Consider the following 12,587-nt stretch of genomic DNA (forward strand, 5'->3'; position numbering starts at 1 on the left):
GATCAAATATTTGTTTAGTTGATTCATGTACAACACATACAATATTCAAAGAGAAGAAATATTTCTCTCATTTAAGTATGTGTAAGGCAGATGTTACTACAATTTCTGGTAGTAGTAAATTAATTGAAGGCTCTGGAAGAGCTACTATAACTCTGCCTAAGGGAACAATACTTATTATAGAGAATGCAATGTTCTCCTCCAAGTCCAAGAGGAACTTGTTGAGTTTTAAAGATATCCGTCAAAATGGATATCATATTGAGACAATAGATGAGAATAATCTTGAATATCTCATCATTACCAAAAATGTCTCTGGCCAGAAAAGGGCTATTGAGAAGTTCCCATCTTTGTCTTGTGGCCTGTATTGGACAAGAATTAGTGCAATTCAGGCACATTCTATTGTAAACCAAAAGGTTACCGATTCCAATACTTTTGTACTTTGGCATGATCGATTGGGACACCCTGGATCAATTATGATGAGACGAATTATAGAAAACTCAAATGGGCATCCATTAAAGAATTTAAAGATTCTTTTAAATGATGAATTTTCTTGCACTTCTTGTTATCAAGGCAAGTTAGTTATTAGACCATCACCAACAAAGGTTGGAATTGAGTCCCCTGCGTTTTTGGAACGTATACAAGGGAACATTTGTGGACCTATTCACCCACCTAGTGGGTCGTTTAGATATTTTATGGTCTTAATAGACGCATCTTCTAGATGGTCCCATGTGTGCCTATTGTCATCTCGCAACCTCGCGTTTGCAAAATTAATGGCACAAATAATTCGATTACGGGCACAATTTCCTGATAATCCAATTAAGTCTATTAGACTTGATAATGCTAAGTTTTCATCCCAAGCATTTAATGATTATTGCTTATCAATTGGGATAAAAGTGGAACATCCTGTAGCTCATGTTCACACTCAAAATGGTCTTGCAGAGTCTTTAATTAAACGTCTGCAATTGATAGCAAGACCGTTACTCATGAAAACGAGGTTGCCCACTTCTGTTTGGGGTCACGCCATTTTGCATGCAGCAATGGTAGTTCGTCTCAGACCGACAAATTATCATAAATATTCCCCGTTGCAATTAGTTTTGGGTCATGAACCTAATATATCCCATTTAAGAATCTTTGGATGCGCAGTATAAGTGCCTGTAGCACTGCCATATCGCACCAAAATGGGTCCGCAAAGAAGGTTAGGAATATATGTTGGGTTTGAATCGCCCTCCATTATTCGCTACCTCGAACCATTGACGGGGGATTTGTTTACTGCACGATGCAGACTGTCAATTCGACGAGACACTTTTCCCAAAATTAGGGGGTGAAGTTGGTGAAACCAAATGAGAAATTTTGTGGAAAAATCCATCATTATCTCATCTTGATCCACGTGCCTCTATTTGTGAAAAAGAGGTGCAAAAGATTATTCATTTGCAGAGAATAGCAAATCAAATGCCAGATGCATTTACGGATATGAAAAGGATAACAAAGTCACATATCCCTGCGGAGAATGTTCCAATCCGTATTGATGTCCCTATTGGAGAATCTTCTAGTGTCATAGCTAATGAGTCAAAAGCACGCCTGAAACGTGGCAGACCATTAGGTTCCAAAGATCGAAATCCTAGAAAAAGGAAAACAAATAATCAAAATGACACTACGAAAGAATCTCATGAAGAAATTCACAATTTAATAAATTCTGAGATTCATGAGGAATCCACTGAGCCCGAGACTCAAGAAAATAAGGAACTATCAATAAATCCAATCGATATTGAGACAAATTTGAATCGAGTGGATATAGTGGTGGATTATGTCTTTGCATGTAATGTTGCATCTAGCATTATGCAAGAAAATGAGGATCTTGAACCTCAATCTGTTGGAGAATGTCGACAAAGACTTGATTGGCCAAAATGGAAAGAAGCAATCCAATCAGAGTTGAACTCACTTGCAAAACGTGAAGTTTTTGGGCCTGTAGTCCAAACACCTAATGGTGTTAAGCCTGTTGACTATAAATGGGTCTTTGTACGCAAGAGAAATGAGAAAAACGAGGTACAAAGATATAAGGCACGCCTTGTTGCACAAGGATTTTCACAAAGGCCTGGTGTCGATTATGAAGAGACATATTCACCCGTTATGGATGCTATAACGTTCCGTTATCTCATTAGTTTTGCTGTCCATGAAAAGCTTGACATGCATTTAATGGATGTGGTTACCGCCTACCTTTATGGCTCACTTGATAATGAGATATACATGAAAATTCCCGAGGGATTCAAAATGCCTAACGCACATAATTCAAAGTCCCGGGAAATGTTTTCAATCAAATTGCAAAGATCTTTGTATGGTCTAAAGCAATCAGGACGAATGTGGTATAATCGTCTTAGTGAGTATTTATTAAAGGAAGGCTATATAAATGATGCCATTTGCCCATGTGTTTTTATAAAGAAAACAACATCGGAATTTGTTGTACTTGCCGTATATGTTGATGGCATAAACCTTATTGGAACTCCTATAGAACTCCAAAAGGCAATTGATTATTTAAAGAAGGAATTCGAGATGAAAGATCTCGGAAAGACAAAATTATGTCTTGGTTTGCAAATTGAACATTTGGCAAACGGAATTTTTGTTCATCAATCTACCTACATAGAAAAGGTATTGAAACGGTTTTACATGGATGGAGCACATCCATTAAGTACTCCGATGGTTGTTCGATCACTTGATGTGAATAAGGATCCATTCCGACCTCAAGAAGAGAATGAAGAGCTACTTGGTCCTGAAGTACCATATCTTAGTGCAATTGGTGCACTAATGTATCTTGCCAATACTACAAGGCCTGACATAACTTTTTCAGTTAATGTCTTAGCAAGATATAGCTCTGCTCCCACAAGGAGACATTGGAATGGAATCAAACACATATTGCGGTATCTAAAAGGGACTACCGATATGGGCTTATTTTATGGCAACAATTGCAGTCCCGATCTTGTTGGTTATGCTGATGCTGGATATTTATCTGACCCACACAAGGCTCGGTCTCAAACAGGTTATGTATTTACCTGTGGAGGCGCTGCCATATCTTGGCGATCGACTAAGCAATCAATTGTGGCTACTTCATCTAATCATGCTGAGATAATTGCTATTCATGAAGCAAGTCGAGAGTGTGTGTGGTTGAGGTCTATAATACATCTTATTCGAGATAAATGTGGTTTGAAATGTGACAAACTACCCACAATTTTGTATGAAGATAATGCAGCATGCATAGCTCAATTGAAGGGAGGATTCATAAAAGGAGATAGGACAAAGCACATTTCACCAAAGTTATTTTTCAGACATGATGTTCAAAAGAATGGTGATATTAATGTGCAACAGATTCGTTCAAGTGATAATATGGCTGATTTGTTCACAAAATCTCTACCAACGTCAACCTTCAAGAAGCTAGTGTACAAGATCGGGATGCGAAAGCTCAAGGATGTGAATTGATGCTCTCATCAGGGGGAGTTAATGCGCGTTGCACTCTTTTTCCCTTACAAGGTTTTGTCCCACTGGGTTTTCCTTGCAAGGTTTTTAACGAGGCAACCAATAGGCGCATTTCTAAACATGTGTACTCTTTTTCCTTTTCTAGAATTTTTTTCCCATTGGGTTTTCTTTTAGTTAAGGTTTTAACGAGGCACATTATCTGTTGAATAGACATTCAGGGGGAGTGTTATAAATAGAATCCTATTTATGGTGAATGTCCATATTTAGAGAGATTCTAGGGTTTATTACTTGGTGGCTAAGTCACCATCTCCCTATAAATAGATGGTTCTATTCCATTGTAATTCATACCAAATTCAATAAGAATTTCCTCTCTCTCTTTCTCTGCAATATTGATCTTGTTCTTTTATTATTTTATAACATTATGGAATTTTTAAAAAGCTTATATTTATCAATATGATATACAAAATAGTATGAATTAAATCCATGTAACGTTTAGCATGCATATATAGTGATCAGGACAAATAAAATGATAGATTTGCCACGTCAGGAATGCATCACCTGAATCTGCTGAATCCCATGATTCCTGACTGAGACATTGCCATTTCGTGTCAATCCAATCTTATACTACTAAAAACGGATCAAAAACCAAAACTACCATTAAAATAGCAGCATCCCACAATCACAAAAGTACCATTAATTGCACATGCGGAGAAATTCGTCAGAAAAAAATCACAAGAAACTGAAGCCAATATTTTTGTACGTGGGATTCTGAATAGAATTAATGGCGGTGATCGAGCACAAATCGTACGCTAGAGTTGGTCTTTTGGGCAATCCTAGCGATGTTTATTATGGAAAAACCTTATCTTTCAGCCTCGGCAACTTTTGGGCTTCAGTTCGGTTGGAACCTTCTAAAGATCTCCTCATTGTACCGCATCCTACTCATGATCTTGTCCGGTTCAATTCCATTACTCACCTGGTCTCTCGCTCTCTCCTTTTACTATTATTTATTCTTTTTGTGCTGATGATCGGTGTTTGTGAAAATTTTTTTTAGTCTAGTTAGAGACATATATATTTCATAATAGGGTAAATGTGAGGTTCATGGAGTGTTGGAGAATTTCAGTTTGGTTTGAAGGACTAATTATTTAGTGTCATAATGTAATAGCGTGAATAAAACATAATGAATATAGAGAATTAAGTAATCTTGCTTAGATTTGAGGTGTAGTTTGATTGATCGATTGATTGATTGATTGATTATCTAGTCGGATATCCATATATTGCTAGTTCTAAATTCGCAAAGGTTTCACTTTCTTACATCAACCCTCACATAGCAGGGTTAAGCTATGCGTACACTCTGCCTCCCCAAACCCCACTTGTGCAATTACACAACTTTTGTTGTTGTTGTTGTATTTTTGTGAGATTGGATCCTCTATATGTGCCTTGCGCTTTTATTTATTTATATAAATTTTAGTAGGATAAGTAAAATAATGAACAACTAATTTGGTTAACCATCCAGTTGATATGGTTATCCTTATGGCTTATTCATATGATCGAACTTTAGTCTCAAAGCTTGGAGCTTTTCTGAAATTACTGACCCAGTGTAGCTGCATCTCCTTTTGATTCAGTGTGGACTCCGTTAGAGTTTGGTTAACCGTATAGAGAACTATACATAAGGACGAATTACCATTTAGATTGTTTCTGTTTCATTATGTAACTTTAATTCTCAAGTCACTGATGTTGTGGTAGCATGTACCTGGACTGGTGAAATGGTTATGGTAATCGTACGTTTATGTGTGTGTGTGTGAGAGAGAGAGAGAGAACATTACCTTTCTTTGCTTAGTAAAATTGGTGGATTTGTATTGGGTTATTTGTACTTCTCATTGGCATGGACGGAGCTAGGGTGCGCTTCGCCAGAATGATCAACTTTTTTATGTTCATATATATTAGGTGTTGAATCCCCTTAGCTTCTTCGCGTGTTTATATTTTTATTTCTTGAATCCCCTTGAAGGCAGAGGTAAGGTATGTGTACACTCTACCCTTCCTAGACCCCACTTGTGGGATTCCACTGTGGATGAAATCTTGGCTCTGCTACTCTGCTCATTGGGTGTCTTTCCTGGAAAGCTGATACTGCAAGATCCAACAGTTGTCTGTTTGCATAGTGAGGAGTAAATTCATGTTATAGACCCAAGGCAAGTGAAGTGAAGGAGAGTACATCTGCGAATTTTATATCAATTCTTTTTGAGCTATTGGCAATGAAGGGTTTCCAGAAGCGCAATGTTATTAGACATTTTTGCAGTCATGAAAGAGTTAAAAGTATCTTGCTATGGATAGAGAGCAAATTTATACTTTACTTTTGGGCTTTTTGTGACGGTCTTCCACGTCTTCTCGCTTTCTGTTTGATGTATGTGTGTACTTATGTGTTTAGCTCATTCTTCTTGTATCACAGGTGAACCGGTTGCAGAGTGAGGGTTACTATGGAGGTGTGCGTTTACTTATGGCAATTTGTAAGATTTTTCACAATTTTTGCAAGGATAACAACATTACTCTATGTGAGGGAAATTTCACTATCTCCTATGATACTAACATTCCCCGACAGGTAAAGCTTAACCCTGCAAGGTTTATCTGCTCCTAGATGGTACCTTGTTTGGTGTTTTTGTGATTAGTTGTCAAGAAACCTCATACATGTTGTTCAGATATTCCAAAATATTTTTTCGGACGTATTTATATCTTTATTTTGAAGCCAGAAGCATCATATGAAATTTAGATGACAAAAAAGACCAAGCAACAAATTCAATGTCTTAGGTTTTCCTAAAAAGCTCGGTTACTCGATTTTAGACTCAGTAGTTTATCATTGTTTATGAAATTGGTTCCAGAACAGGCTTCAAATCATGGTGTAAACTGTTTTCTTAACAACTTGAATGAGTTTTTAGTGCTGGTCAATAAAAGCTCATGTGGCTAGGTATTTCCTTTATATTTTGCAAATCCTTTATCCAGTTGAGGCCGCTCAACTCAATTATTTAACTAACCCTAGGAGAGTGCTCAAGCTTCAGTTGAGTATTGACAAAAGTTTGAAGCTTTAGCTACTTGTTGACTGACCAATCCCAAAGAAGCTTCAACAGAGTCAATCTCCAGCCAAATATCTAGCAACTTGATTTTCTTCTTACAACTCTACCTACTGCTTCAAGTACTTGGAGGCTGGTTTGACTCTGCACCTTTCTCGCTTTAGATTCTCCCCGGCATTTGGTCAACTGTAGAGGAATTAGCTTCAGTTTGATGTGAGATTTCTTCTAGTTGTATAGTGTATAGTCTCTTTGTCTACGAAGACTTCTAACATAGATGCTTTTTTCCTAGTTGGACAATCTTTTCGGCAATCATGTTATGATAGTAAGGTGGATTTATTCCTTTATCCATAATCAGGAGAATAAAACAGTACCTTGGAATAGGCTCACACAAAACAATATAACATCTGTTGAACTTAGGACCTACAAAAAGATAGTAGTAGATTTGGATCGTATATGGTCTAATAAATTAGCATCTGTATCTTGATTTCCAATGTGACGAAAGGTTTACGCGTAGAGCTTTAAGGATCATGATACAACTCCTTGATTTTTCTTGAGTTTTTGGTTTTCCTACTTCGTAAGTCTTTTCTTTGTTTCCTACTTCCCACGTCGCCACCATCTCTTTATCTCATATAAAGTGTTAAAATATATTAATTTCTTTTGCTCATTGACTATTTCTTGAATTTAGCAACTGTTATCATTGCTGTTGGTCATACTTATGGTAGAGAAAACATTCATGATAATCACTTATTGAAAAAGTTCGATTCATATTCAAAAAACCTTTCACATTCCAGACAGGGCTTTCGGGTTCCAGTGCTATTGTAACTGCTGCATTGAATTGTCTTATTGACTTTTATGAAGTCAGACATCTTATCAAAGTTGAGGTAAGGCCGAACCTGGTCCTTAATGCAGAGAAAGAACTTGGAATTGTAGCTGGTCTGCAGGATAGAGTGGCACAGACTTATGGAGGCCTCGTATACATGGTATAAGTGAAGACTAATAGAAACATGGTCTTAATGTTGCTATAGTCTGTATGATCAGTTTTTACCTTTTGCAGGATTTTAGCAAGAAACACATGGATGAATTTGGTCATGGCATATATACACCCATGGATATTGCTCTTCTCCCGCCTCTTTACCTCATCTACGCTGAGAATCCCAGTGATTCTGGAAAGGTCTGTACCGTTTACACCTTTGAGTCGTTGTTTACTTTTAACTCTGCATTCAATTTAATCTATTGAACTATATTTGACATGATACAAGAGGTTAAGGACGGGAACTTGAAGAGGGGACAATTTAGGTTGTCGAGGACCCTCTATTTTCAGCATCATGGTCACCTCTTGTATCTTCCACTAATTTGTTAAGCAATTTTGATGATGGAAAGCGTAATTGCTGCAATAGGTTTATAGGTGAACATGAATATCACTATTTCTGGGCATTAATTGATAAAGCATTTCTCTAATGCAGGTCCACAGTACAGTTCGACAGAGATGGTTAGCAGGTGATGAGTTCATTATATCAACAATGGAGGAGGTCGCAAACATAGCTGTAGAAGGACAAAAGGCTCTTCTTGCGAAGGATTATGCTAAGCTAGCAACCCTCATGAATCAAAATTTTGATCTAAGAAGGTACAACATATGGCAACTTTCTTTGATTGATTGGCAGATTTTTATTAGTTAACCAACTAGGTCAGATCAAGGTTTAGTCATTGTTACACTTACAATAACCCGCATAGAAATAACTGTAAGATTTAAGAACCTCCAGTTTTAGAGAGATGCTAATGTGCCTTGAGACGTAGTTGATTTATTGATGGCTTTTATGCATCTTCTGTTGCAAAGCTCAGTGTAATCAAATGTTGTTTTGTATTGTTAAAGATAGAGCTGGTATGCTCAAATGAATTTCTGAAATTCAGTATATGAATGTAGGCATATGTTTGATGACGATGCCCTTGGAGCTGTGAATATAGAGATGGTTGAGGTGGCTCGAAGGATAGGTGCTGCATCAAAGTTCACAGGAAGCGGTGGGGCTGTGGTTGTATTCTGTCCGGATGGGCCTTCACAAGTGAAGCAACTCGTGGATGCATGCCAAGAAGCTGGTTTTGTTTGTGAGCCAATTAAAGTCATGCCTTCGTTTTTAAATGATATTGATCTTCAAACTCTGGCCTCAAAGTGAAAATGGTAGCAGGTTCTCCAATTTGGACCAGTTATATTCTTTCACCTTGTAGTGCATACTACTAATACAGAGCATCATTTTTTTCCCTGTAAAAGAACATCTTGAGGATTTATGCATCTAGATATGCGACTTGTATGGTCCGATCCATTGAAAACACAAACGAGATCAAACTTTTGATATTTCCGTCTGCTCCCAGTATGTTTAATTGGTCATTTATAGGTTAGTACTGTTTGCTCACTGTTTACCCTAAAATCGGATAACAATTGAATTTGTACGTGGTTTAAGGATACGTGATATAATTCGGTACAGATTAAGAAGAATAAATTAATATGGAAATTGACGACAAAAGAATAAATGCAAACCACACAAATTGAATAGCCTTGGCCCTCGAGTTCAGTCACCCTTGAACCAAAAGATGTTTCAACTGACTTATGAACAGAGTAACAAGATAGTAAAAGCTAGAAAACGATAGTATATTGCTTTGTATTGCGTGAATATGACGTGTTTTACAAATAATCAGACCCCCTTTATATAGTAGGGAAGTCCTACTCTTGGTACAGTTCTATATGAGGTAGGAAATCTCATGATTAGCTAATTAATCGGCCTCTTCTTGATACGTGCCGGGATTTCCGCCGTGATCCTCGCCCGATTGCGAATATTTCGGCTTTCCGTTATTTGGCTCGGTAGATTCCCTCGATCTTGCTCCATATCGATCTTGGCCGATCTCGATCTTGGCCAATCTTGATCTTGATCGGTCTTTGGGTCACAAGCTCAACGATCTATCATTGCACCATGGTTCGTTATAACACGAGGTCGAACCTTGACCTATCGTATTTCGATCTCGCTTAGTCATGCAAAGGGCAAGACCGGTATTGACCGTATACAGATAGTCCCCTCGTTTCTCGGAGAGAAGATGACGAGAAACGATATGAACCTCCGAGTCCCGTCTCGATAGGCCATGACGTAGGCGACGGACGTCAAAGCTCCTCCTCTTCTTGTTTCTTTTCAAAAATTCCCTTTGCTTTGGAACTCTTGCACCCAAATTTCTTGAACTTTTAGCAAACCACATACCATCCCAATTCCTTTTTCTTCTACAATGGCGAAAACTTCTAAGACTGTACCGCAAAAGGAGGCCGCCTCTTCATCACGGCCCGCCGGCGACGGAGCTGCGGTGAAATATCCCCTTGAGGATTTCGTTCTGGGAGGGTGCCCTACTTTTGCTGATTTTAAGATTGAAATGACCTCCTCGGTACCGGGTCGATGTGAACCGGTCCCGAGGTATATATGCACAATTACCGTTGGCCTCCTTGCTAAGGTTAAAGAAGATTGCAACTGGGTTGATAAGCATGTGGTGGTACCTTCGCCTGAGGAATCGATCACTACCCACGTGAAGGGTTTCCTAAGTGTTGATACTTACCCCTTCACGTTAGGTCCCTTAGACTCTGTCATCATCGCCTTCTGTAAGAAGTACGACGTGACCCTTGGCCAAATCCATCCTTCCTTCTGGAGAATAGTGATTCTCCTCCGATTCTTTGTAAGAAAAATCGAGGGATGCCCTTTCACCCTCGATCACCTTATGCGCCTTTACAGTCCCCGACTCTATCGAGGAGCGCTGATCAAGCTTGCTTGCCGGGCTAGCAAGGCCCCGTTCTCGAGCATAGACGAGGCTCGTGATCGAGGATGGGCCGATTCGTCCGAATAAGAACTTCGGACCTGATCCCTGCGAAGACATGCAGTTTCCTTAGAAATGGAACACGAATCGTGAGTAGCACTTCACCTTGAATGCTCAATTTTGCTGTTTTACTTCTTATCTTCTTTCCTCATCTATGTTTTTATCGTTGCAGCTGTGGCCCAGGTACCAGATGTACTTCCCGAACTCAAGCAATGGGTCGAGGGCCTGGTGTCACAGAGACAATACTCTGGGCGTGCTTGGATGGAGTTATCGAAGGGTCGATAGGAGGCCCGTAATCATGGTACGGTTTCTCCTCTGATTCAATATTGTTTGAGTTCCTTCTTGCACTGTGGAATTCTTATCTGCTCTGTTTCCTCCCGAGTCCCCACTCCAAAGCAGGGCGGGACAAGAAGAGAAAAAGGGTCGTGAGTCCCCCGAACTCGAAAAAGAAGAGACCGTTGAGGAGGTCTCGCAAGCCCAGGGGGCTTCGGCGCTCTACCTTCGGACTCAGTCCATCGACTAAGGGATAAGTCCAAAGAAGAAGAAGAGGAAGATAGGTTCAAACTGGTGGCCCGCGTGCGGGCTGGTGCTTCGATATAAAAGCCCTCCAAACCGGAGGAGGTTAATAATGGAGCTTTGGCCGAAGTTCCCGAACCAGAAGGAGTTGAGGCCACTCCGTCCCAAGCTGAGATGGTCGAGAGAGAGACCGAGGGTGAGGCTTCGCGAGCAGCGAAAGATGTCCCGAAGGACGAGCTCGGAGTGATCGATATTTCCAGATCCCCTCAGATTTCGGATGCTATGATCCGCGAGGCCGGTATGTTGGAAGGTCGTCTTACGAGGGGCCTCAGGGGGCGACTGATATCCGTGGATTCTTGGACGGATTTGAGTCCGCTACCTTGGAGGATGTCACCGGGTTTGGTGACTTGCTGGTGCCAAAGAAAGTACCGTCATCAGGTGCTATTGGGTCTTCATCGAGCCCAAAACTGGTGGATCAATTCCCGGCCCCAAGTGTTCACCCCAACCGCAGGCGGTCGATAGCTTTTTCTATCCCGGAGGATGCTTGGGTCTTCTCTGCCCGCGTGGGAGTTGCTAGCTACCTTATATGCTTGGTGACCGAGGAAGACCAAGCCGATGAATGCGGTGGAGCTCCTTCCCTATTTAATGAGGCCCAACATGCTCTGAATCGGGTAACTTCGAGGGTCACTTTATTATTTATTTTAAAGTTGGAGTTGTAAATAATTCTAACATCTTCTTTCTTGCTCGCACGCTTCGGTGTTGCATCACGAGGCTTTCCTCCAAATTCGGGAGGAGCACGAGGCTGAGGTTCCGGAACTCACCGAGAAGAGGGATGTTTACAAGCTTCAGAGTGAGAAGCTTCAGGCCGAATTAGAAGCGGCTTGGAGGAAGCATACCGAGATGGCCGAGTAGGTATTTCGAGTGCTTCACGATAGTGAAGACGAACTGGAGATCACTACTAATGATCTGATCCTGCAGGTCTGTCAGAGGCTTGAACAGATCGGATAGCTTCAGGAATAGGTAGATACAATATGGGCCGAGGATGAGGAGTTCAAGAAAAATATGGACATATTGTCCTCGAAAAAGGAGGCCGTCCAAGCAGAGTTGGAGTCGGCCGAGTCCCAGCTCCGGGATGCAAGAGAGAAAGCCTTGGTGCAGGTCAAGAAAATCGAGGAGCTTCAATTCCAACTGGACTCAGCTATTTCTGAAAACGCAATCTTTGCCAATGAACTTGAGGCGGCCAAACCTGAGATGGCCATGGCCAACACCAAAGCCGATGCTAAGGTGGCCCAATATAAGTTTGACATCGAGGTCGTTGATAATAGGTGAATTAGACTATAATTAGACCCTAAAGAACCACATTTTTGTATAGCTTTGTTGTAAAAAGTGATAACCAAATGCTCTGATTAGTGCTTTTCATGCTATGCAGGTTATATCCAAAGAAATAAGTCGATGGAGCAAGTTTGGGATCAATTACGGAGAAAAGGAGGCCAATCAAACAATGCCCAAGAAATGCACCAAGTGAAAAGTCAAAGGAAGGCAGAAGTTGGCCTGCCGCGGTCAGACCGTAACCGCGGTAGGACCGCGGCAGAGTAGAGATGAAGATTCAGAGACCCCTTTTGGCCGCGGTCCCAGCGTAACCGCGGCAGGACCGCGGCAGAACGCGAACTAGCCAGGGGAAGGATTGTCAAGTTGGGAAAAATTGGTGTA

The 12,587-nt window shown here is 40.5% G+C and overlaps 1 protein-coding gene across 1 annotated transcript; it reads left to right on the forward strand.

Annotated features, from left to right (window-relative positions):
- Positions 1 to 4,015: 4,015 nt before the first annotated feature.
- On the forward strand, positions 4,016 to 8,878 carry LOC109219967 (glucuronokinase 1-like). The gene is made up of 6 exons (XM_019384430.1): positions 4,016 to 4,438; positions 5,906 to 6,055; positions 7,313 to 7,501; positions 7,576 to 7,692; positions 7,985 to 8,145; positions 8,443 to 8,878. The coding sequence occupies exons 1-6, from the start codon at positions 4,244 to 4,246 to the stop codon at positions 8,687 to 8,689; spliced, it is 1,059 nt and encodes a 352-aa protein (XP_019239975.1). The 5' UTR covers positions 4,016 to 4,243; the 3' UTR covers positions 8,690 to 8,878.
- The last annotated feature ends 3,709 nt before the right edge of the window (positions 8,879 to 12,587 follow it).

This window comes from Nicotiana attenuata, unplaced genomic scaffold, assembly GCF_001879085.1.
Source record: "Nicotiana attenuata strain UT unplaced genomic scaffold, NIATTr2, whole genome shotgun sequence".
In the NCBI taxonomy this organism is placed as follows: Eukaryota; Viridiplantae; Streptophyta; class Magnoliopsida; order Solanales; family Solanaceae; genus Nicotiana; species Nicotiana attenuata.

What these genes read in the sequence shown, in the direction of transcription:
- LOC109219967 (XM_019384430.1), top strand. Translation starts at nt 4,244, where the DNA reads ATGGCGGTGATCGAGCACAAATCGTACGCTAGAGTTGGTCTTTTGGGC. An exon ending in TCAATTCCATTACTCACCTG is followed by an intron (nt 4,439 to 5,905) that starts GTCTCTCGCTCT and finishes CTTGTATCACAG; the next exon opens with GTGAACCGGTTGCAGAGTGA. An exon ending in ATGGAGGCCTCGTATACATG is followed by an intron (nt 7,502 to 7,575) that starts GTATAAGTGAAG and finishes TACCTTTTGCAG; the next exon opens with GATTTTAGCAAGAAACACAT.